At 41.6% G+C, this 26617-nt stretch overlaps 3 protein-coding genes and 1 long non-coding RNA gene across 4 annotated transcripts in view; 2 read left to right on the top strand and 2 right to left on the bottom strand.

Moving 5' to 3' along the window:
- The window catches only part of LOC125705198 (stonustoxin subunit alpha-like), a 216497-nt gene that overhangs the window by 147192 nt on the left and 42688 nt on the right, over positions 1 to 26617 (bottom strand). The gene's annotated exons all lie outside the window — the stretch shown is intronic.
- LOC125704467 (uncharacterized) overlaps positions 1 to 26617 on the top strand; it is a 57174-nt gene that overhangs the window by 5863 nt on the left and 24694 nt on the right. The gene's annotated exons all lie outside the window — the stretch shown is intronic.
- LOC125704462 (interferon-induced very large GTPase 1-like) lies at positions 2634 to 13308 on the bottom strand. Its single transcript, XM_048970025.1, has 2 exons — positions 13203 to 13308; positions 2634 to 10566 (listed from the first exon to the last, which is right to left on the bottom strand). The coding sequence occupies exons 1-2, from the start codon at positions 13300 to 13302 to the stop codon at positions 3155 to 3157; spliced, it is 7512 nt and encodes a 2503-aa protein (XP_048825982.1). The 5' UTR covers positions 13303 to 13308; the 3' UTR covers positions 2634 to 3154.
- Positions 14510 to 18760, top strand: LOC125704473 (uncharacterized). The gene is made up of 3 exons (XR_007381144.1): positions 14510 to 15206; positions 17914 to 17969; positions 18331 to 18760. It is a non-coding gene; the product is annotated as an uncharacterized LOC125704473 (long non-coding RNA).

Below are 26617 nucleotides of genomic sequence, written 5' to 3' on the forward strand. Positions count from 1 at the left end.
AATATTTATGTCCATGAACTTGTCCTTGTGTCCTTAGTCACAAACAAGATGGTCAAAATGCTTAGCTGTGTTGTAAATATAAGCAATGTAAACTATAGCTAAGATTTTGTATGTCATCAAATTATGTATGGCATGTATCAATTTCAACAGTACAAAGCTTCATATACTGTAACACACGAACATATATATAATATTTACATGTATACTGTACAGTATACATACATGTGTGTACTACATTATATGTATAGCATGTAACTATATGAAGTATATCTACTGTACACTATAAAACACAAGTGGAATACTATAATTTGAAGCAGTACAGAAAGTATACAGTATTATGGTACAGTGCACATTGATGGACTACATACCCATTTTCTCTTCAAGACGTTTGAATGATTGAGGAAATGGTTGTTCTCCCAACTTGACTGCACCATTCGACCAGCCTCGGCCATTGTAAGGCCATGACATGATCCACAATTGTGGTCCTTATTCATCAGGAACGTGCCTCTGATCTTGGCCTCTTCTACCCCTTCCTCTGTTTTGCCTCCCTGCCCTTCCACCATGCAGCCTGAATCTTCTTCTCCCTGGCTGTTGACTCTGTTTGTTAACTTGTCGTTCTTCCATTGTCAGATTGTAGCACCGTGTTGCTCTGGGAATATGTGCCGCCAACTGTAGGTTCATGAGATTCACCTCTGAGCTATTTTACAAAACTGGTTGATCATTGGTCATTCTAACTCTTCAAACATTCCCTTCTATTGATGAAAGTGAAGATTGAACTGACAGAAAGTCATCAGTTCAGGACACATTTATAAAAAAAATGTAAGTGAAATAGAGATGAATAGACAATATGCTTGACAGATTATGACAACATGTTCAACCATTTTGCATGCAATGACATACAATGAGCTAATGCCTGGATGTTTTGGGGGTACTCAATAGAGAACCAGTATAATACATTTTGACCAACATGATGTAAATGGCTGATAATGCAGGAATCAGCAGATGATTGTACATAATCATTTGCATGACTCTGCCAAAGCACTTGCAGTTTGGCCAAAACAATGAGACTTCGCATTTATGATGTGCACAAGTGACTCGATGATGTGGAGGTTGTATTAGTAGTTATCAGAATTTCATTTCTGATGTGATAAATGCACCAAAGTGACTAAGAAATACTATTATATGATCATTAAAAGTAAGGCCCACATTCCTTGGTTTTATGTTGTTAAAAATGGTAATTGCCAGACAATTAACGTTAGAAATGTTTTCACATTTTTAGAAATGTTATTATATGCACTGTGTTATACTGAAGCTTGCGACTTTGACACTGAAAGGGTGATGCATTATTATCTGTCAAGCATAATCTTCATACACCTCTATTACACGCAGATTTTTTATAGGTTGAATCTTGAGTTTCAGTAGAAGATAATGTTTGGAGAGTTAGAATGACCAGTGATTAATCAGTTTTCTCTCCTGCGCTATATATATATAAAATGAGTAGCCACGCCCACCCCCACAGCCCAAAAACATGCTGAGGTTAGTTGGAACCACCAAATTGTCCATAGGTGTGCATGTGTGAATGACTGCTGTGTGTGTTATAAAGGCCGTCTGTTCCTTTAAATCTGGGGGAACTGAGGCGTCGCTTCCCGCCCAGCAGAGCGTGTGCGTCCCGCGTCACGAGAAGGAGAGAGACGTTTGGAAACCGCGCGGGAGTTTTTTTTTTTTTTTTTTGCAAGGCTTGCTGTAGTTATGTAGCCAGTTTAAGCCCGTGATAAAGTTAAGTTTACTTTGAGTTTGTAACCTGGCATTTATTACCGTGTGTACGTCAATGAAAACCATAAGTTCCTCTTTGCTTTGTGAATAATGCTAAGCTTACATGTTAGTTTGTACGGTGGAGACGCTAATTGTAAAACCGCATATACTATTCAATAATTAATTTATATTCCTTGGTTTAATGCCTTTATGTTGGAGCTATGTAAATACGGATTAAGGTTTGTTTACGGCATTGAAGCGGTGTGCGTAATGTTTATTTGACTTTCCTTGTTTATTAGCACACGCATACTACCGTTTATGTGCCCTATGCAAGGTGCAGGCTTAGCCTTGTTAACTATGTATTTAGTAAGCAGTGCATAATATTGCTGGCTAGTTAAATTAGCGATCCTGGGTACCTATTATTTAGGTTTATAATTCAGAGACGAAATAGATTACTTTGCAGTGTAATCTGTAACCTGTAATTATAATGTTAAGCCTATATTGCATTGTGTTATTTTATTTATGTTTCCAGACCACACACTACTTTCCACGTAATAAGTTATAACAGCTGCAATATACTCACAAATAAAGGAGACTTCACTGAAAGAAGTTCGAGTCATCCGGATTCTGTTTGCGGTTATACCAGAGTTCTAACCGGACTCCTCCCAGGGTTTGAATATACCTACTCAGCGCACAAACGCTCCATTACAGTGTGAGTGGCTGCAGTGCTGTGCGTGAGTGTGCCATTGAATCAAGTGGTTTACCCTGAAAGCTGGCTGTACAGTACTGAATGTATATTCATGAAAATTATTCATGAAATATTCATGAAAATTACTCCCTTTGAAAATTATGGCCTTGACAGAGAACCATATTACACAGGGTATGGGCAAGACACTAATAGAGATACTTTTATTAGACTACAGGTTTTTCCATAACAGCAATATTAATACAACTTGCATCTATATTAAATTTCACTGCAAATGCAGATGGATCATACAGACATAATAGGAGCTACACAGGATGTAAAGCAGTGAGCAGTAATATATGTGATTAACTATTAAAGATCAATGTAATTAAGGATTAAATACAATGAGAGCAGTAATTAGGATGTTTGCCCTTGGCACAAAAATTAAAAGAAAATAGAAGCTAATTTATCAAAAAATGTAGATAACTAAAACTATAATAACTACATTCAGATTTTTAATGATAATTAGATTTAAAGATACGTATCTTTAAAAAAGACAGGCACACAACCTAAATTCAAAATTAACATTAAATCAAAGTAAGGTTTGCTCTTGTCCATAGACTTTTGTTTAAGTTTCTTTACCACATGCTGTCTATAACTAAAATGCTACACATTTCCTTGTCAGATTTCCCTTGCATATGCATCATTGCAGTAGTTTTAGTCTCTTATGTTTAATTCCTTCAGCACTGATTCCTCTGTGATTTCTCTCCAGCTGTCAGGAATCGCGCCTCTGCCTTTAAATTTGTATCCACATCTATCCTCCCAATCCTTCTGAAACCTGCAAATAAACCATTTCCAGTAACCCTGTGTGCTCCCATCTGCGGTGATGCTCCACTTATCATAAGGGTCACCAGCATCTCTGTAGGACTTATAGGGGATCCTTTTTAAATCTGGATGGATTATGAATGAACCATTACTGCTTACATCGGTTGTGCAAAAAGTGTTTGTAAATTCATCTGTTTCACGATAATGCCAGTGACCCATCGCACAGGACCGGTGAAACTGAACCCTGTGGTCACCACTGTGGTTAACTATAGTATTTGTGCAGATGGCTTTGCAGAAAGGGCACTGAGCCCAACATCCTTCAAGCTGTTTAAAAAGAATCTCTGTTATTTTCTGCTTTAAGAGGCATAAATGCTGGGAAGATGCATCAACACTTTTCATATTTTCACTTTTAACCACCTCTTCAAGATACTTGGCCATCATCTCTTTCAGAAACTTTGTGTCACTAATGTCTTCATCTTGAATGCTTGTCAGACTCTCCCTCTTTATGACCATGTGGTCCCCAAGTTTTGCACAGAAATGATTGAGCCACATGGATGCATTGCCCTTCTTCAGGTTCACTTCCTCAGATACCTCTGTGCTGGTGTGTAAAATGTGTAATTTTATTTTTTCTAGATTTCCATGAAACATCTCCTTTAGTTTTTTGTAGTCTTCGCAAAATGTTTCCACATGTTCATCAATAAACCTTTTAAAATACCATTTTGGGTTGTGAATGTATTCGTTGTAGAAATCAAAATTCTTCTGAATTGCAAGATTTCTCAGTATATGATTTTCAAGGTTGCATCTGTTGCCACTGAATGCCGGGTTGTTGAATGTCATAAAATCAATGATTTGCAACTTGATTTCATTGTAAATTGCCTCTTCAACTGCAGGCAGAATGTTTTTGAATAAAAATTCAGCAAAAATTGTCACTGAGTTGGCTTCTTTGCAATAGTTTAGGAACATTTCAGAGTACTGTTCCCTTTTACTTTGCAGGTAGGTTATCGGATTGTTGGCTTTCTTGAATGACTCGTGCATTTTTTTAAACCTCTTGACAGAACCGAGGCAAACAAAAACTGACAAGTCAACCCTGTATTCATATGTGAATTTCACATGTTCATTGCGCTCGCATTCCTGAATATGTCTTTCAATCTCATCTAGTATTTCAAATATGAAATTTTGATTGAAATCTGTCTTTTCCAATTCTTTTTTCCTAATGTATTCATCAACCATGTGGTTCACGCTTCGGTGTAGTTTTCCAGCAAGCTCCTGGAGATACCCCATTCCAATTTTTTCTTTAAAACTTTCCCATTTTGCTGCCAAGTACGATTGGTTGATATGTTTTTTCTTTGTAAATTCAAATGTTCCATTTTCAGATATCGTTTTAATCTTGTTCATGATGTCTGCCTGCTTTTGGAAGTGAGAGTACAGAATCGCCTGTACTATAGCTTTTATGTTGACTGGCTCATCAGGCAGCTGATCTTTTGCTATTTCAGCTACCCACTCAACCCAGAGTGAACTGAATTCTTTTTCCACTTCATTGTCAGTGAGCCTCTTGTCCTTTAGAGAAGTTGCCATGGTTTTGCTTTTTTGCATTAGATTTTTTTCATAATGTGATTTTTTCTGCTCCAGGTCTGTAATACTTCTCTTATTTTCAATTAACATTTTGCATTGTTTTAGGGTTTTTTCAATGAGCTCATTCTTCAGGCTCTCAAGCCGGTTTTCAACATTCCCTTTCCATTTAATAAGGACTTCAGCATGTTTGTCGTCTTTGAAATGTGCCTCAATCGCCTCTTTCAATCCAGTATAAACATCATCAAAGGCAGAAATCAGATCTGTGGTATTGACATCTGAAATGTTGTTGCTCCCAATTTGATTTTCCAACTTGGTCTGTGTTTCCAATGAATATTTCCTTAACTTCCATGACCACTGAGCATACTTCTCTTCCAAGCTGCTGTATAGCATAATTTCTAATGTATTTCTGAAGCTGAAAACAAAATTTTCCTGCAAAAGTGCATTCCAGAGGTCTTTAACTCTCACGCTGAATTCTGACAATGATGGAAATCGAAAACCTGTCTGCCACTTTGCCACTGAAAGCAGCTTAGATTTCAGGTCCTGAACATTTTGGCTGTAGGATGGATTTGGGGGAGCCATAGGTGGATCCCCCTCCAGAAGATTTTTAAAGTAAAACACTTGAGATTCCAAATCAAACTGTATTACATCACTGAAGCTGTAAACTTCACCAGTGCCCTCCTCCTTTGCTGCAGTCTGAGCCATTTCATCCAGCTTCTCCTGAAGGCGCCTCCTCCCCTCCATGTTTTTATCACCAGCTGATGCTTCTGCTACATTCTGGTGCACAAATATGCAGCTTGGTTTGATTTCAACTCGTTTCATCCTTAAGAAAGCCTGCACACAAATCTGTAGGATCTCATGCATCTCCGATGGATTTTCTCCCATGAAGTTGATGACAGTCATGTCACCAATTCCAATGATGAACGTGGCAAGTTCATTATCATGATTCAGTGATGTTTTAGTGCTGAGCTCTGGAGAGCGAAGACCTTCGGTGTCAACAACCAGTAAAAAATCAAAGCCCAATTCCTCTCTGATTTTCTCGTCCACCTTTATCATCTGCATAAAAGCACCACGCGTACACCTCCCTGCACTTACAGTGAACTGAAGGCCAAACATAGTATTCAGCAAGGTTGATTTACCTGAGCTTTGGAGTCCCAAGATAGACAGCACATACACCTTTTTGTCGCCAAGCTTGTCAATGAGACTCTGCAGGACAGCTTGTACCCAAATAAGTGGTACATGTGATTCATCCCCATCCATCAGCTCTAGTGGGTATCCTGAAATTAGCATTTCAGCTCCAAGTGCAGGGAGAGCACCAACAGACTGTATAACAGAACATTCATGCATCTGACCGACCTCTCTCATAATGTGCTGTAATCCAATTGTACTCGCAGCCATCTTTTCAGATATGGAATTAAGCTGTTTACTGAGCATTTCAAGTTCTTCTGCTTTCTCCTTAGTCTTGGGGACATTTTTCATTTGGGACCAAGTTGAGTGGTAATTCTCCTCAAGTCCTGCAAGGTGGTCAGACGATAACTCATCAAGTAAAACTCTGAGCCATTGCAGCATGTAGAATTTTGTATCTTCTGAATGATCATTTGATGTTAAACAGTCCAAGAATGATGTCATGAAATCATTGTGTGACGAAGCTATTTCCCATTGTTTTTTACGTGTGGCTTCCATGTCACTTAGAATGATACTTTTTTGTTGCTCAATGGTTGCATTTGTCTTGCAGCTCAGGCGATACTGCTGCTTATTTTTCAAGCACCACTTATGCCACAGTTCACCATGGAGAGGCAAAAATTCCTTTTTTATATCTGAAATGCATTTTTTCTTCAACAGACAAACTAAAGTCTGCGCCAGTTCATGTCCATCTTTGAATGACTGCTTGTCTTCGTCAACTTTGAACTTTAGTTTTCTTGCTTCATTAAAACAGTCTTCAATGCTCTGTTTCTTGTTATATTTTCCAATGCATTGCTTGATATTGGTTATGAGTTCCTCTGTTAACTCTGCTTCATTCCTGTTCTTGGCAGCTAGTCTCACTTTGAGGGGATTTTTTGAACCCTGAACTCTTTCACTTCCAGAAAATAGGCAGATCAATGGGATTGGAGACGTAGAGAGATTTTGACAAAGTGTTTTTGTTTCTTCATCCTGTGGCTGTTCGGACAGTAGAAGCACATTCACTGTACTTACTGCCTGCAGAAATTGAAGTTGCTGTTGATGGTCTTTTGCGTCACCATGAAGGTTTAGAAACGCAACACAGTCATCAAATATGTCATCTTTCTTTCCTCCTGGACAGTACCAGGCGATCTCGACAACCCCATTCATAAGCACGCTGCTTGGAGCGCTGCCTTTACAATGCCGATTGAAAAACACATTGTGTTTCTGTTTGCTAATGACAGAATTCAGAATTTGAGATTTGGAGATCAAAGAGCTCCCCAACCTTAAGAAAGAGACAACTGGCACTGGTGTGCTAAATATTTGTCTGGCTTGGTATTTTCCAGGGTTGTCTGCGCTCGAGTTTGTCATACTTTTCCATGATTTTTTGATGTGCCGTAGAGGCCAAAGAGGGAACTCCAGGTCTTTTGTACATGGTTTGGGAACTAAGAAAGGTAGTGCAAACTGGCAGGCAGAGAGCTTTGTGTACATGTACTGTCTCATAAAGTCATTGGCACAGTGGAAGATCGCCATGTGGATATCCATGGGATGGATGTGCGACTCTGTGTCTGCCAGATCTGCTTCTCTGGTTGGTTCCTCATTTGTATTAAAAAAATCAAAATCATCAAACATTGTACCATTATCTTCTAAAAGTGAACCAGTTGCTACTGGTTTAAAAGAGAGATATCTGACATTGTAATCTAAAATCATGAGCTTATAGAGATATTGACTCTTTAGATCTTCCACTGTATCTGGTTCATTTAGGCACAGAGACAAACTGTCAATAACAAGAATATCATTTAGTTTAATTTTTTTAGGAAAGCGATCACTGAGGCCAAGTCTTTTAAATAAATTGATAGAGTTGTCGATTGCCATTTCACTAGGTGGTATATCTGTAAAATTGGTTGTTTCCTCAGATAAAGACACTTGGTTTCCTGGTAAACTACCCAGCAGTGATGCTGTATCCTCTTTCTTTATATTTTCTTCTTTCAAGTTCGATTCCTTTATAAAAGAATTCAACTCTTCTTCAAGGAGTTCCCAGTTACCATGACATTTTTCAACCAGTAATTTAATTGCATTTAAAATGTTGTCCTTCAGGTGAGATTTAATTAATTCTAACCGTGCTTCTTTTTTCTCAGAGGAAATATATTCTTGATCTTTGGATGAAGTCAGCACTTTCAGAAACACGTAGGCTTGAGCTTTTGATGCGCTTTGCTCTTTCAGAGAGCAATATTCTGTGTAAGATCTTTCTATCTCATTTTGCAAGAAGCTGATTTCATTCCAATCCAGAAGATGATTAAATGTCTTGCTCTCACAGCAGTATCCCAAAGCATCAATCCTGGACAGAACCAAGAGTTCAGCTTCATGTTGTTGTTGGTCACTTAGGGTTTGACACAAGGAGTTCAGTGAGTTGGTAACAGTGCATGTGGCTTTTACTGTAGATGAACGGTGTTCACTGGAACTTCTGCATTGACCTTCTAATTCGTCTTTGTTTTGTTTGAGGATCTTTATTAGTTCAGGAATATCTGACACTGGGATATGTGCGCTTACATTTTCAGCTACAGTTGAAATTGAGACTGTCAGACTTTCTTTGCTTTGACCAAATTCGCCACAGTTGCATGTAATTCTAATATAATATGCTGTATCTGGCTGTAACCCAGTAATTTTAAAGACTTCACCTTTACTAGTCTTTTTTTTCCAGTCTGCCTTATTTCCATTTGTTTCAGTTCTGTATTCAACAATATAATTTTCAATGCTGACCCCATTTCCAACTATATCAGGTTTTGTCCAATTAACTGTAATCTCCTCTAAGTCTACATGTGTTTCTTCTGGCTTCCCAGGAGGACTTGTGGGCAAAGTTTTAATGCTCTCAGCTTCACTGGTTAGACTGACACCTGCTGGACACACTGCCTTGTATCTGACCCTGTAGCCTGTGTGGGGAAGCAGTCCAGACACAGTACATTCCAGGTTAGATTTGGAAACCTCAAAAAATTGCCAGTCATCTGACTCATTAGCACAGTATTCAACCAGGTAGTGTGTGATTTCACTGGATCCATACTGGGGATGATTCAGCTTTATTTTCACACTGTCATGAGTGACGTCAGATGGATTTGGTCTTTCTGGCTTTGATGGAGGATCAAAATGGTCACTTTTTTCAATCCCATCTGTGTAAAGGTAAATACTTGCCCCTTTGTACTTATCGTTAGGTATGGATGCTGATATAAAGTGTGTTTTCTTGTTCTCCTTGTTTGCCTTTACAAAATCCATGAAGAGGATTGCTTGTTCTTTCATTTTTTCTAACATGGCATCTGAGTGATTAAACTCACACAGCTGAACATCCTTCCTATCTTCTTCTGTTGGGTCTGTTAGCTTTGCAGTTGAAAGAGCCTTTAAGTGACTCCGTAAGCAGAGCAGATACGGCTCCTCTTCACCCAGTGATGTAAATGCAAAACACACTACATGCTTATCTCTGTTTTTCAAGATTTCACTTTCTAGCTCACTCTTTGATGCCAGGATTTTTGTGTCTTCCATCATATCAGTGTATGTTTGGAGCAGGTTGATTTCTTGCTCTTTGCAGTCCAGCCATTCCTTAAGTTTATTGCTATTGAAAGGAGACTGTTCCTTATTTTTTAGGATGTTTGCAAGCACACATTCCTCTGTTCCACCTCCACGAATTGATGGTAAAATTCTTGACAGAGAACTCTGAAACACTGATTTATACTCCAAGCACATGTCCTTGAAGAATTTCACCTTTTTGTCAATCTTAGGAAAGTATTTAATGACCTTTCTGGTTTTAATATCATTGCATTGCATTTCTATTTCATTGAAGTCCTCTATCACACTCTGTGTTTGATTTACTAAACTGACACTGATCTGACACACTAATCTGGCAGCAGAAGAATCTAAGATTTCCAGGGGGAGTAACCACACCCTGACTGGCACAGCGTTTTCCCCCTTTTCACCCAGCAGACCTGGAAGTGTTCTGTATATTTTTACAGCATCCTGGTAGGAAACAGGGTTCTGTTCCAGGGCAAAGTCCCCATAGAATTTACAAGACAACTTTTCCTCAGTAGTTTTGTCAGTGTCTGTCAGCTTTAAGGAACCTTTCCCATCGATTGACAATTTTGGTAACCCCTTTATCATCACTTGCAGGTTCCCCTTAATGTTTTGCTGGTCCTCGGTTTCTGAAACTTCTCGATCAAAAACAAAAAATGCCTGAGCACCGTACAGCACTGCTGTTACCACGTGTGTCGCTATTCCCTTCTCAAACACATATGGATGTTTAACATTTCCTCGTCCAAGGTGTTTCATAGACAACTCAATGAACTTTGTAGTTGTTTTATACTTCAGGGTAACACGTGCCTGTTTTTTTGAAGCCTTTGTGTCATTAAGATACTTGGCAGATCCACCTACTTCAACCAGTCCCCCTACGAAACTCACTTTTAGTGAAGCATCAACATCCAGAGCCCATGCCTTATCCTCTGCAGAATCAGATGCAATGACATCAAATTCTGTATTGTGCTGAATTCTTTCATTTGTGTTTTTTTGAAGATCTTCATGATCCCACAAGGTAATTCCTGTGTAAGACAATAATCATGTTAGTGGTTCAAAAGAAATGTATTTCTTCTGTTATATCAATGGCAAACTGTGCAGAAACAACCTTGCATTCATTGTTGGAATTTGATTAATTAGTGTTAGTAACTTTGAACTTTTCCTGTAAGTTTAGTTGTGGTGCAGTATGTTATTTCATATTAGCTAAATACTCAGGATCTGTTTTTTTATATTGCATAACCCATTTCTCCAGCTTTTAGAAGTTATAGTTCTTCTGTTTATATGAATGATAAGCTTATTTAATAGATAACAATACATGCTTTGCTTGCAGCTTTTACATTATTACAATCGACAGAGGTTATTTTATCAATGACAATGACTTCAAATTCAGCCAAAAATGCCAGAAGACTCTTCTCATATAGAATCTTCCTGCCTTCAGCAGCTGAGCTATTTACCAAAGTCACAAATCCCATGTTGCCCATCCCTGTGGAATATTTATATACAATTTAGAGTTGTACTTGACATAAGCAGTTCACAAGAGATGCTGTTTAATCCCTGTCAGAGATATTATGTGGTACAATGGGCGGAGCTTAAATAGGGTTCCATTTACAACGTCATAAGCGGGAGGGAGGCGTATCCCTTATTCTGATTGGTTAAGGGGTTATGTTCCTGATATCATACATGCTTATGCTGCGTGATAAGGGGGGGGCACATGGTTTGGGTTGCCATTAAACTTTAATAGAATAAAAATACATCTAATGTATTTATTAATGTGTTATTTATAATTACATTTTAAGGAATAATAAAACATACAGCAGGGGCAGCATGGTGGTGAAGTGGTTAGCACTGTTGCCTCAAACCTCTGGGATGCAGGTTCGAGTCTCCGCCTGGGTTACATGTTTGTGGAGTTTGCATGTTCTCCCTATGTCGTCGTGGGGTTTCCTCCGGGTACTCCGGTTTCCCCCCACAGTCCAAAGACAAACTGAGACTAATTACCCATAGTAGTGCATGTGTGAGTGAATGGTGTGTGAGTGTGCCCTGCGATGGGCTGGACCCCCATCATGGGTTGTTCCGTGCCTCGTGCCCATTGCTTCCGGGATAGGCTCCGGACCCCCGCGACCCAGTAGGATAAGCGGTTTGGAAAATGGATAGATGGATGAATGGAAAACATATACCAAGATGAATGTAAGCTAGCGCATACACTCCCAGCGGGGGTTCTGTCCGCAGTAGACACAAGCGCCCCGGCATATTTTAAAAGAAAAAAACACTTAAACTTATTACATTTAGCCAAAATGTTTAAAGAAGAAGAAGAAAAACTTTAGTGTTATTTTTTTCAAAAGAAATAAAAGCCAAAGGCAGGCAGAATTTAAACAAGTACAAATATGCCCGAACAAAACACTGTCATAAGAGCAAATGCTCATAACAAACAGCACATCGTTTTACAAGAAACTAAGCACTTAAATATTTTAACACAAGTTTTTTAAAACGGTGCAAAACCATTATCAGTTTAACAGTTTATTTCAATGTAAATAGAAAAAGTATTTCACCAAACGCGAAGATCCAGCAATAGCCGTTCAGGGTTCCCACAACGTCACACAAACAGCGGGGTCAAGGCAGCCATTATCCCGCAACGGAGCAAACTCGGAGCGAAATATATCTCCTGTCTAAGGATATTTTTTTTGTTCATTTATGAAATTATGACCAACTTGCTACATCTTAAGTTGCAGTGAGGGTACATTTACAGGACCTTTTAAGTGATACTTCTATCCAAAGCAATTTACATTATAGGTTTGGGTGATATATCGATAAAATATTGTATTGTGATTATGAACATTCATATCGTCATCAACTTGAATATCGTACCGTCTTATAGCCTAAACACTTGTTTTCTTGCTGAATAACAGCTATAGTGCACTTTTTTACATAAATTATATCACGGTATGAGTCTGTTGTTAATGTGGTTTATCATTACACTCTTCACATGCTCCATAACTATTAGAAATTGGTAATTCAGTCATCACAAGCAGAAAAACTTTACTGTGTCCTACATATTAACTTTAGAATATTGTGATGCATATTTATATTGTGAAACTCTCTGAAAAACTAGTAATATAATTTAGGGCATATTGCCCACTCTAGTCAAACCTGTTCCCTGGAATGAACAGTGAGGCAGTCAGAGAAAAAGCTTAAAAAGTAAAATATACTGTCGGCTTTTGTAATTGGTTAAATTTATTTACTTTTAATTAAATTTCACCTTGCATTCTATTGAATTTTTCACCTTTTTATGTTGTGAATCAGTTTAAAGGCAATTAAGGGATTTCTAAGCAAAAATGGAACATTGAAGTAAAGAAACAATGACTTGAATTATATTGTCATAATTATCAGTATCACTTTATGACAATCTTTTTCACATGACACTTGCAATTTCTGGAATTTGAACATGTGAGCACTCTGCACACTGTTAGTACAATGCTGTACTTGTTGAGCTACAGGAGATAAGCTACCCTCAAAGGTAGGGTGTCATGTACACTTAGTGGATCCTCTTCACAGTATGGGATAAACTCTTAAAAACATGTGCTCTCTCATTGAAAACTACCCAATAGGTGCAGTTCTACACAATCTGGTAAAGAACCAGAAACAGCTGTTTGATTTAGCGACTTACCTGGAATGAGACGATCATTACGGCAATCATACAGCATCCCCAGCTGGAAGGGTCTTCCGAGAGCTGCCACCTCCAGGGGCGTCTGTGAGTCAGTTTCCATGATTTTAGTTCTAAACACAAAAAATGTGGGTGTGTATGAATTAATCGTAACAATGTTAATTTCACAAATTACAAAAAAATACTGTTAATAAATTATATTATTTAATATTAATTCTAAATTGAGCTTTGAAGGTACATCTATTGGGAAAATAAAAAGTTATTTTAAAATTTTGTTAAAAGTGGGGGTGTAGCTATGGGTAGCTTAGGCCCACCCACTTTTTGTGTAGGTCTACCCAATCAAATATCTGCTTTTTTGTAGTAAATATCTATTAGGCACTTTCTCACTCCAGGAACCTTTTTCAGGACCCAGGACCGTTTTCAGGAACTTTGTCGTGTTCCCACTGAAAGAACTCGGTTTGATAATAGTTCCTCAGAGATAGTTTTGGGGGCTTTTTTAGTCCCTACTCCAGAGCAAGTACTCTTTGTTTGACCATGAATTACTGGGAAGGGGCTTACCAGTGATAATCTTACTGACTGACCACAAGCACCACCACTAACTTGGAAGTTGTGCGGAATTGTTGGGAATAGAGATAAAAGTAGTGGAGCAATGACTGAGCTGATGGAATCATTTTACACCTCAGTTTTATTTAATGCATTAATAAGTATGTTTCTGTTTACATCCCCATATTGCATACTGCCCCTTGGAGATGGGATCCTGTATCCCTAAGTCGATGTCATACATCCCGAAGTTTGGAAGACCTCCCCCCACCAAACCTTGTTCTTATTTTGTCTTGCCCCACTCATGCCCCCACTGCCATATTCTGCCTTTGTTTTCCCTGGTCTACGCCCTCTGCTGTCTCTGTCTGTTTTTCTCCCTGTCCTGGTTGTCCCTTCACCTGTCCAGCTGTCTTTGTTGTGTTGGTCATTTCCCCTGTTGTCATTGGTCCTGCCCTGACCTCTGTGTCCTTAGTTATGTCATCTGTTCTGTGTTGTGCCCCAGTTTTGTTCCCGTCAGAGGTTTGCCCTGTTTAGCCTCTCTGGCCTGATCTGCTGTGTATGGTGTCAATCGTCTAATCGTTCCTCCCAGTCCTGCCCAGTCATATCCAGTACACCCTAGTGGAATTTTATGCTGGCTTTAGGTCGCGTTCTGTCTTGTCTGGTCAGTTCTGTCCAGTCGCCCCTTCTAGTCTGGTGTCCAATCTGCTTCCCACCCTGTTTGCTTCCTTGGGTTCTGCCCGCCCCAGGAGGGCATGCTTCGGGGGGGGGGGGGGGGGGGGGGGACTGTCACATCCCGCTTCTTTGCCCATTCCTGTTTCCTCTCTAACAGGGCTCTAATAAGCCATGCCTGATCCCCGTTAAGTCGAACCTGATTTATTAATAAGTGGTTAGGTTTCCAACAGAGCAAAGTACTTAAAATCTTCATCGAATTTATTGAACTGGTCAACCAATCAGCAATTTATTCCTGCATACACCTCCCCAGTAATTCACGGTCCAATGAAAAGTAAGGACTAAGAAGGGTTTGGCCGACCTTCAAGGAACTACAGTAAGAAAACGTTCCTGTGCTGCGGACAGGACAAAGTTCCTGGTTCAAAAAAGGGTAGTGAGGTGGGAAAGCAATTAATAATAGTAGATTTGCTACAAAAAAGCAGCTATTTCACTGGATAGGCTAATAGAAGAATTATTACATTCCAGTTATTACATTATTGGCTGCTACAGGCACTGTTGCGAACTCCTCAGCAAGGAAAGTCGCTATTGACTGTCCCAGAGGTCGCTAAGTTGGCAACACTGGCTATAGGGGCTACCCCCCCCAAAGCAAGATTATGCAGTTATTCTGATAACTTTAAAAGTTTTTTCAAAGTATGTTGTCAGGAAACCCGAATCCTGGCCGCATATCAACATCCATGATCCATTGGACCTTTTGGGAAGTTACATGGATCCCTGTTCAGCTGCTTTTCATTTAAGCAGGTAATCATTTGATTTACAAGCACCCCTGACTAAAATAAGCCACGTTACAGCATGTTTTCCCACTCAGTAAGTCTGAGGGCAAGAGGATCTAGCTGCAGAACAATGAGCGATGATCGCCACTGTGGGACGGAAAATCACGTGTCGTCCGGTTTACTAAGTAGAACATCAATGATATTTCCTGTATAAGTCCCCGACCTGCATTGCAACCATAAAACTAGTTTAAGCCGGTTTATTTCAACTTAAATCTATTTTCAGTATAAGTACGACCTCATAAGTTTCTATATAATCAACATCATTATAAAAATGTGACTGAAAAACACTGGATATCTGAGGTGTTGCATTGTGCGAGTATTGCTTTGGTCTGTCTACAGCAGGACAGGTTAAATAAAGGAATATTTAACTGAGTCTCATTTTCACAGTACTATCTGATTGAGGTCGGGCACATTTTTCAATAGGCTGTAAACCTTATGAGAGCAAAGGTACATCAACTTATGAAAGCCCTGTCCCCTTTTTAATAGTGATTAAACCGATAACAAATCAATTTAGAAAATAATTTAACGTTCTCGTCATTTTTAAAACCCTTGCCATTATAGCCTTGCGTCGATTTGTCTTCGCATTTTGAATCGGACTGTAATATACACACAGTATCCTGCAGCAAATAATAATGTATGTGTAAAAACACAACACTTGATATGGAAAAGTAATATAGCCGTTAACGTCCTGCTACATATCCACCTTCAGGTATCTCTTGATCGCTGTACATTATTTCCTTTGGACCTTGCACATAAACGCGATCTCATGCGATCTAAACTCGAAAAATGATCCTATACAGAACCAAGAATGCATCGGCACCTGGAATCCTGAAGGTATGAAGCAGAAGGGCAGCAACGGAGACATCATGCTTTTCTGTTTTATAGAATTACACACATAATGCATATAGCGAGCCTGCTCTAGCTGATACTGTATAAGTACAAACCGACTTCGGAATTTTTAAGCTGTAACTCATATAACATAGGCCTATTTCTCTACTGCCGTTTTATTTGTTATTAACTATTTCCACTGGATATTGTACCCTTATTTTATATCTTAAAGGTAAATACATGTTTAATATGTTGATATTAACAGCTACGTAAGTCAGCATACATCCATCCATCCATTTTCCAAACCGCTTATCATACTGGGTCGCGGGGGGTCAGGAGCCTATTCCGGAAGCAATGGGCACAAGGCAGGGAACAACCCAGGATGGGGGGCCAGCCCATCACAGGGCACACTCACATACCATTCACTCACACACCATTCATGCCTTTTTACATTCGAACATTAAGTTTATCATTCACAACCTCCTGTAATTCGTCACAAATGTAACAGTAACTTTTTCATTAAAATGCTACAATAATGCTCGTCTGTGCAAATACAGTCACTTTCAGTCGCAGGAAGAGACTGATTTAGTTGAAAGATATTTTTGACACTTAGTTGAATCCATTCTGCTGAAAACTTTCTTGTATTCTGTCGTTGTATAATATAATACGGCATTTAACTTCATACTCAGCACCGTCATGCTTGGAAATGATCTGACATCGAACCACAGACCAAAAGTAATCAAAAGTCACCAAAATTTCCCCACTCACTCTAAACCCCGTGTGTTCATTACAGCTAACAAGCTGTATTGCAAGTCGTCCTGCCATAAGGAAAAGACTCTGGGGGGGGGGGGGGGGCATTTAATAGCAGGCCACCCTGCCACAGAATAAATAAGTATGACATTTGTAATAAATAAAATTATGTGGAGCAATTATTAAATTAACACGCAACAAACAAACAAAAGAACTTCAACATAGTTACACACTCCAAACAATTTTTTAATCAATGACAATAAAAGGGCTACAGGAGTTGAAGGTGGTCATGTGGCCCCCTTCCTCATTCGCTCCAGAGAGATGCAGTTTCCTGTGGTGTCCTGGCATTAAAGGTTCGTATAGTATTTAAGCTATGTTTTAAACTGCAAATTCATTTTAAGAATGTTGAATGACAACTCTCTCCGCCTGGGTCACACGTGTGCGGAGTTTGCATGTTCTCCCCATGTCGTCGTGGGGTTTCCTCCTGGTACTCCGGTTTCCCCCCACAGTCAAAAAACATGCTGAGGCTAATTGGAGTTGCTAAATTGCCCGTAGGTGTGGATGGGTGAGTGAATGGTGTGTGAGTCTGCCCTGCGATGGGCTGCCCCCCCATCCTGGGTTGTTTCCTGCCTCGTGCCCATTGCTTCCAGGATAGGCTCCGGACCCCCCGCGACCCAGTAGGATAAGCGGTTTGGAAAATGGATGGATGGATGGATGAATGACAACTCAGTTGTAAACATAAATCTTTCATTTTTTTAAAGTTATTTGGTGCTTCTAAATGATACCAGTCCAACTTTTCTTCAGTTTGCAGAAAGATTTCTTAATGGTGACAATTTAACTTTTGACGCCTCAGAGAAAGAAATAAATAACATGAGGCTGGATATAGCCAGCACCCTCCTCCAGGAATTTGGTGTCTATTGAGAGATGGTCATAGATAATCCCTTTCTGTTTAAATCAGACATGAATTAAAAAGAACTAACGTAATAAAATGTCGCACTTTAAGATCAGATATAGAAATAATATTTAAGAAACATTTGTTAGTATACAATGTTTATAAAATACTTCTAGGTTAATATTTAACCTCTTTGTTTTTGCAGACAATGTCAGAGGTGTGTGTTTCTATTGTGGTAGTGAGGATGGAGACACACTATGGGTAATTTTAAATTGTAAATTCGAGGGACGCTTGTTGCATGTCATCTCACCCCTCTATGTCTCTCTTCCTACCATTTCCTGTCACTCTCCACTTTCCTTTGTGTAATAATGCAATTAAAACACACATAATTATGTATGCTTGTGAGTGTGTGTGTGTGTGTGTGTGTGTGAGACAGAGAGAGATAGAGAGAAAGTGAATGAATATAAAAACTGTTTTGATAAATTAGATTACACTCTGCAATGCAGTCTTGGTGTTAACATTAGTCTAGGTGTAAACATCAATTCTGCTCTAGTAAGAGTAGGCATAGATTTAAAAACCTAAAGAATTTATTTATTTGTTTGTTTGTTTGGTTATGTTGCAGGTTTGCTGTGACAGTTGTGAACGGTCGTCTCACATAAGCTGTGTTCAGCATCCTTCAGTGGAGAAGGACTATTTGTGCCCAGCATGCATATGAATAATAGCCAGCCACTAGGCAGTAGGGGGCAATGCATGCACCCCCATGGCGAGTCTCGTGCCTCCCCACTCATGAAGATCATGTAAAAAAATTACGTAATTCAATAGTTATTGCACATAATGTTATGTTAATTTGATGTAATTAAATTTGATGTAATTTCATTTGATTAAATTTTTTGTTAATTTGTGTTAATTTAATAATTGCTCCACATAATTTTATTTATTACGAATGTCGTATTTATTTGTTTTTTGTCGTCACTGTTAATTTTAATCTTATTGATTAAAAACAGAGATATTGAGAAAGTTTATGAAATTCTAGTTTTTTTCTAAATGTTTCATGATGGGGGCCCAGCCCATCGCAGGGCACACTCACACACCATTCACTCACACATGCACTCCTACGGGCAATTTAGCAAGTCCAATCAGCCTCAGCATGTGTTTGGACTGTAGGGGTAAAACGGAGTACCGGGAGGAAACCCCACGACGACATGGGAAGAACATGCAAACTCCACACACACGTAACCCAGGTGGAGACTATGGAATATTATTTAGCACTATATAACGTAGAATACAAGTATTATGATATTATTAAAAAGTATGCCAAATATCCATGATGTAATCATTACATCGTAAACATTATACTGTAATGTAATCAACACAATGTAATCAACTGAGTATGTATTTGCACCTTTTGTTAGTCTGAAGTTTCTGTTAGCTACTTTATGTTAGTCCTGAATCTATGAATATTCACTTTTATTAGCGTATACCTTATCACTATTTTAATCGTCAAATATATTATCAACCTTCTAGTTAGACAATGTGCAACAGGTTGAAACTGCCAAGGTTATTACTGAAGGAAGGGATTCGCCTGAGTTCACCAGAAGTTCACGGCTGAGCATTTTTTAAAAAACCAAGTGGAGATGGTCGTGCCACCATTATGTTCAGCCGAGAGACCAGACGGTAAAAGAAATGATGGACAAACGTATCACCTAGGGGTGTGGATTAAGGGAAAAAACAATGATTGTGAATGGCTGAAGGAATGATGATGCTTAAGTGACGAGATATTGTTAAATGATAAGAACTTATATAAAAATTGATGTAAAACTGAACTGGACACACTTTACATGTCCAGCCTTGGTTGTAACTTCATTGTTGCAATAAAGACTGAATTCTGGATACTACACAAGCGGCCCTCTGACTTCTGATTTGGCGGGGAAGGAGAAAAAACCACGACAAGACTCGAACTGTAAGGCAACAGTGCTAACCACTGCACCACCATGCTGCCCCCACCTTACTTCCTTATCGAATATGCCACGCAAAGTCCTTACGCGATTCTGAACCTTTTCGCATAGTTTTGAATGACTTTATTCTTGAAACACTGCAGGTTTTTTCTCGTAACATTATGACTTTATTCTTGAATTATTATGACTTTATTCTGTCAAATTACAACTTTAATCTTAAAAGTTTATTCTGGAGGTTTTATATTTTTATTTTTATTAATAGTCATAGATTCCACACCTTAAAAATAGCTTTAATTTTATTAACTTAGGTTTTATTTCTTAGGTAAAACAAAGTTACTGTTACTCCAAACAAAAATGTAATTGTTGAATTTTCTGATATTTTACATGAAATTGTTAAGGCTAATAATTAAGTAACTTTTACTTAATAATACCGCAGTTTAATTTACTTACAAAATGCTTTTGCAAAAACTTGCAAAGATATTTTAGTCAATTCTACGCACAATTTTTCAGTGGATCTTCCCTTCATGAGGGTCAGCATTCATGCGGCATAAATTGCAGTAACAGAAATAACGTAAATTAAATTAACGTAAATAATAGAAATAACAGAAATTACATTTTCTGTTTTCTTTTAGTATAAACTCTGTCTACATTCTTTAAAAAGGTTTGCCCACTAAAATTACTTTCGCAACCATCTTCTATAATGTTGTTTGATGGACCACAGACACTCGTAATGTACTTATAAAATAGAAACCGAAAAACATGTTTGCACACGAGGCCATTTTACAGTTAAATTAACTTTTACATAAAGTTCAGTAAATGTTTCACTAGAGAGCATGATATTAAGTTTTGTAACAAACACTTAGACTTACCTCTATTTTTCAGAATGAATTTCACATTCACTGTCTGCTGTCCTTTGCGACTTTATTTCCTTAGTTCAGATTTCTGTTGGAAAATGTTTGAATCTCAAGTAACTACGTAACTTTAAGTATAAAATAGGAAATAGTATGTTTTTTTACTTATATTACTTGCAAGGATTTTGAAATCCCTACGATTCATAACATTCATTATATTTAATCAAAGTCTTAAACAGCATTCTTTAGCGTTTTGCCTGTAACTCAGATTACCATAATCCTGTGATATTCTCTGTTCGGCAGCCCGTCCGCCGGGGCACCCCAGCTGTGTGCCCTAGGATAACGGCTGGATGGATAGACTGCGATGTGACTTTCCTCTTGAAATTAAACTACAGACCACATATGAAGGTACGGCTGAACTGAGGAGTGAGCCAAAGAGTGAGCCGTATAAATATTGGAATGTTGAACTTCCAGTTTTACTTTCCTAGTTTCATTTTGACAGTAGGTATCCAGCCATATTTGAGCGGACGAGCCGGGCATGACAGAACCCCCCCCCCAAAGGCGCGTTTCCCCGGGCGCGCCCGGGAGGAGGCGAAGGACGGGACGAGACCGGGGAACCAAAACCTGAAAAACAAGAACCAAAACCATCAACGAGGGACAGGGAACAAGACAGACAGGCAAAACTGACACAGAGGCAGAAGCCAGGACAAGACATGACACAGGACAGGAAAGGCGGACAGACAGACAAGAAACGGGGACACAGAGGGAACAGGCAGGACAAAAGGACCGGGAGTGAACGGAGGGAACACAGGAGGACGAGGAGTAGAGACGGGAGGAACAAAGCGAGGGGGAGCAGAGACAGGCGGGACAAAGACGGAAGGAGGAGAGGGGAAGGCAGGGACAAAGGCAGGAGCGAAGGGAGACAAGGAGGGGGAATAGAGGGGAGCCCGAGGGAGACCTAGCGGGCGACGGGAGGCAGCCGGAGGGGACCGATAAGGGGCCGAGGAGACAGGGCGAGGGACCCGCGGAGGGGCCAGGGAGGGAGCAGGAGGGAGCACCGGGGAAGGGGACGAAGGAGCCAGAGGAGCCCCTGGCGAGGGCAAGGCGAGGGGGGGAGCCGCCGCAGGCGGCGACGTCATCCGCCGCGCAGGAGCGGGTGGAGCCGCCGTCGGGGAGCCCGCCGGCGACCGACCAGGCACTGGAGGTGGGAGCGAGGCAGGTTGGGGCGTGCCTCTGGGGCTGCAGCAGGTGGAGGGAGCGCCTCTGGGGCTGCAGCAGGCGGAGGGAGCGCCTGCTCCGGATGCGCAGGCGGAGGGAGCGGCTGCTCCGGATGCGCAGGCGGAGGGAGCACCTGCTCCGGATGCGCAGGCAGCAGCGGCGGCAGCGTAGGCCGTGGAGTCGACTGCGCAGGCAGCGAAGGAAGCGACTGCACAGGCTTTGGAGTCGCGGGCAGAGGTGGCTGCGCGGGCTGCGCATGTGGCAGCGGAAGTTGTTCGCCCGCGGGAGCCCCCTTCCATCGGCGGCCTTCTCCGGGCGCGTCAAGAGGGAGAAGCAGCTGCGCGGGACAAGTAAGCGATGGGTCGGGAAGGGAAGGAGGCAACGGAGGTGGCTGTTCGGGAGCTGGGGCCGCCGGAGGCGGGACTGGTAGGTCCAGCGTGGGCAGGATGAGCGTGGTCCCTTTAATTCTCCGGGACACACGTGGTATTGCATCCCGCAGCGCGCTGGCCCCCTTGTTAGCCACCCGCTCAGGCCGGAAAAAATACCTTTCGAGGGGCGGCGGCAAGTCCGCGCCGGCCGGCCGCTCTCCCCGAATGGGATCAGCTGCCTGACCGAGCAGCTTGGCTGCGGTGGTGACGTCAGGCTCGGTTAAGGAGTCCTCTCCAACTGGAGAGGAAGCGGAGACGAGAGCGCAAGCTCCCAGAGCGATCGTCGGGGCGACCGCCGGTGTCTTTCTCCTCTTCTTCCGCCGCTTAGTCACGGAAGCCGCGGGAGGCTGATCTGCGTCTGTCAGGACAGACGGTGGTGGAACATCTTCCGCGGCGTCCGGTGCGTCCAACCCTAACCTCCGCGCTGTCAGTCGTTGCATCAGCAGGTATAGGTTGGATCGCACCTCTCCCAGGTGATGTCCGCCCTCAAGTGGGGACACCGTCAGCAGGAGGTCGCAGCTGTGAGTGGCCCACTCCAGCGCGACGGAGTCCTCCCGGACATCGGGCTGGGTGAGCCAGTAGTGCACTTCCTGCAGCAGACCGAGACGTTCGCTCTCGGTCTGCTGCTTTGCCTCTTCGTTGTGGTCTGTCATTCTGTCACGCTGGCTCTCCGGGGCGAAAGTGGGCGAGCAGACGAGCGGGCAGGAAACAAGAGAGTTAGCCAGAACTCAGGGAAAAACGGGGATTTATTGAAAAGGCTACGGACGGGAAGCATCAGACGATAACTAACATCAATGACAGACAATGGACTCAGGTAAGACACGGACTGAAATACACAGGACTGAGCAAATTAACTAGACACAGCTGGGTACAATCGGGAGAAAACACGTGGGTAATCAGGGGGCGTGGCACACAGGAGGAGCATATATTAACATATATTATATTATCATATATATATTAGCTGTCTGTGTTGTTCTGTGTTCAGAGACTGGTTGGTTTCCAGCGTATCTTTAGAAGAAGATAACCCTAACATCTTGGTCCTTCGAGCCTGTTTCCCACGACTCGCCGTCTGAGGAGGAGGAACTCAACACACCGAAGTCTGTCGATAGCCAGGCTGCCTAGGCCACCTGTGGAAAGTCCCGGAGCGTGAATTCGTGACTGGGCCGGTGCGATAGCGTCGTTTCTCCCCTCTCAGGACGTCAGTCAACGGGATTCCGAAAAACCCCTCTGAACCCACAACGAACATGAGTAAAAGGTAGAGAGTTGCGAATCGTAGGGCGTCCGGGACACCAAGACGTGAGGGACGTCAGTTGCGTAGTATTGGAATCCTTTAGCGAAGTCGGCTATGTCCCGCGGAGAGGCTGGTACCTCAGTCAGTAGACCGGACTTCTGGAAGTTGGCTGTGTCTTACTGGGAGGCTAATACTTCGTATCTCCATGTGGTTACCGGACTTCCCTTGAAGGTTTTGCAAAGTAAAACGTCGGCTGAGTCCACTGGAAGCCTAGTGCCTCACTGTGTAGACCAGACTTCCCGAAGTTGGCTGTGTCCAACTGGGGGACTAATACCTCGACGCGTGGACCGAACTTCAAGTGAATGGTTTAAAAAGACAAGCAGACCGACTGTATAACCGCTTAAGCAGGGCAACTATATAACCGCACAAAAAAGACATCAGAGTACGCCTCTACGGTATAATCGTGTAAGAGATCTCAGAGTACGTGTCTATTGCCATGTAAAGGGACCGGAGCTCCGGGAATACTAAACGGGAAACCGTGTTAGGTGTTCAGTGTGTTTGTCTGTGACTGGAGTGTGTCTGCCACTGGTGGAAGCAGCAGCACAGGAGGTAAACCTAACGGTGCCAACTGATCCTATGGACTGTTGAAGTACACAAGCAGTGGATTCTATGTTATAACCTTGTCTGTCTGAGGCCTCACTAACATTGACAAAGAGTATGGGGAACAAAACAAGTAAGACTGCCCTAAAGGGAGATCCTAAGTATAAGGAGTTTCATGTTCCCGGCAGCACACAATATTTGCAGAAATGGGAACATAAGTATAATTTCAGGGGAAGTCAGTCTGAAACTGAATGTAAGATTCTGGTAGAGAAAATAACTATAAGTGTTGCAGGCAAAAAGGGAAAGTCAAAAATAAAAAAAAAGAAGCTGAGTTAGACCAAGCAGAAAAACGGAAGCAAAGCTCTAAGCGTGATGGAGCCGCACTGCAGGCGGTGGCCATCAAGCCGATGAGGAAACTATGCTTTCTACACGGGCTGTACAGGAAGCTAGACGTGCAGAGAGAGAAAGAGATTGATGCCTTTATTTGGGGGACAGGGCATTCAACCTAATAGGTACTAGGGCACAGGTGAAAAGAACTGGGGGTGAGACATCACAGATAGAAATATATCCCTCCCTAGTACAAGTAAAAAAGGAATATGGGATAATTGAGGATGACAAGAAAAACAGCAACTTGGGGACCCATGTCTTCCCCCTCATTGAAGTTGCTAACCCACATTTCGGTGTAGCAGGAGATCAGGACAGACCCTGGACTGAGACTGAGTGTGCCGAAGCTTGCAAAAGTTTGGGCGACCGAGTCACTGACCCGGAAGGATTTGTTACCCGCCATAGACCGTTATGTGACTCCTACCACTTAAACGGGGTAGAGACAGAGGAAACATTTTGACGGTGTTTGACATTCAATTGGAACAGAGTGAGAGGACAATATACTGGCAGGGATGTACTAGATGACACACCCCTTGCCCACGACACACCAGTCCTAGCGGGACAAGTGAATGGTGTGTATGAAAGGATTAGACAGGTGTTTAGTGTCACCCCAGACTATACTAAAATAAGCCAGTGTAAGCAGTAGGAAGGAGAGGACCTATTTGAGTATAGAGGAAGATTAGAGGAAATGTTTAAAAAACACAGTGGGTTGGTAGAAGATGCAGAAGCTCGTAGCCCCTACCAACAACAGTTGAAAAATGCACTTCTAAATGGAATGCACCAGCCACTCTCTGACTTTATTAGAAAGCAGAATGTAAATTGTATAACAGATGGAGCAGATCAGATAATGAATTAGGCTAGACACGCTCAAAGTGTTATTCAGAATAAAAAGAAAACGGTCAACCAACAAGCGGTGACATTTTTCATAGGCCAGGAAGCGGGTGCAGAAGTAACCGCAGGAGGGGGCAGGGACTCAATGCCAGAGGAGGAAGAGTAGGCCGTGGAGGCAGAACATGAAGAAGAGATGATGAGTGTTACATCTGTGGAAAAAAGGGCCATTTTGCTAAACAATGCCCAGACCGATTCCAAAAATCAGAGGCATACAGTCGACCTCCCTCCCATAACCCCCGAGAGAAACAATGACTAGAGATAACACATACCCTAGACCCTGAGGAACCCGACATGTCAGGAGTAAACATGGTAGACCTCACAGATATCCTAGCTTCTATAGCCACCGATGAAAATGCACCGACAAGTGCAAGGGAAGGGAATAGACTTTCTGTGTGACTCCGGAGCCGACACTACGGTCCTCCGAGAAAAATACCAGGCATACAACTATCAAAAGAAGTAATTTATGTAAAGTCAGCCAATGGCCAGATGAATTTGAACCGAGTGTAGAAATTGATATGGTTCCGAGACCCACAGACAGGGACTGTAGCGCAAGGCACAGCCATTCTGTGTCCCACATGCCTAGTAAACTTATTAGGGAGAGACATGATGATAAAACTTGGCATCTCTATTGTGCCTACCTCTAGAGGCATGGTTGTGATTGGTAAAGGGGAGGAAATACAGACATTAGTAGTGCAAGGAGTGCATCCTCCACATTACTACTGGACTCTAGATTTACCGGAGGAAGGTCCAGACCAAACAAGCTGCCAGCTCATGCAGTTAGCGAAGTCCCAGGTTCCCCACATAGCAGACTTGCAAGCTGCAGATAACATGCATGTGACCCTCCGATTTAAGCAGACAGAACGCCCAGATGAGAAGTACACAGCTGAGGTCATGAAACTGGAGCCACCGAGAATTGTGATACGCAGCATATTTGCAGACAAAAAGGGAACTGTCGGGTGCAGCGTGTCGCTATCGAAACAAGCCGAGAAGCTATTTATGGGTCGCTTTCCGCACATCTCCCTAGCGAAACCACCACACTGCAGGTTGCAGGATGTGGTCTATTTAGTAGACAGCGGCGAGAAATGTGAGCAATGGGAGCCAGCAGAAGACAGAAAACTCCGTGAAGTTAACAAGGCAGTGGAAAGTATAGCTCCCTGTGTGACAGACTCTCATACCCTTTTAAATCAACTGAAACCCGGAAAGACACACTTTACAGTAATAGATCTTAGTACTGCATTCTTTTCAATTCCCGTTGAGAAAGAATCTCAGGGTTGGTTTGGATTCACCCACAGAGGGAAGAAGTATACATATACTAGGCTTTTCTCACAAGCAATCATTAAATGTCTAGAAG

Source organism: Brienomyrus brachyistius, chromosome 12 (assembly GCF_023856365.1).
Source record: "Brienomyrus brachyistius isolate T26 chromosome 12, BBRACH_0.4, whole genome shotgun sequence".
NCBI lineage: Eukaryota > Metazoa > Chordata > Actinopteri > Osteoglossiformes > Mormyridae > Brienomyrus > Brienomyrus brachyistius.

Bases quoted from the DNA above. Each gene is read 5' to 3' on its own strand.
- LOC125704462 (XM_048970025.1), bottom strand. From the start codon at position 13,302: ATGGAAACTGACTCACAGACGCCCCTGGAGGTGGCAGCTCTCGGAAGA. The intron at 10,567-13,202 runs GTAAGTCGCTAA...TGTCTTACACAG, and splicing joins TAATGATCGTCTCATTCCAG to GAATTACCTTGTGGGATCAT.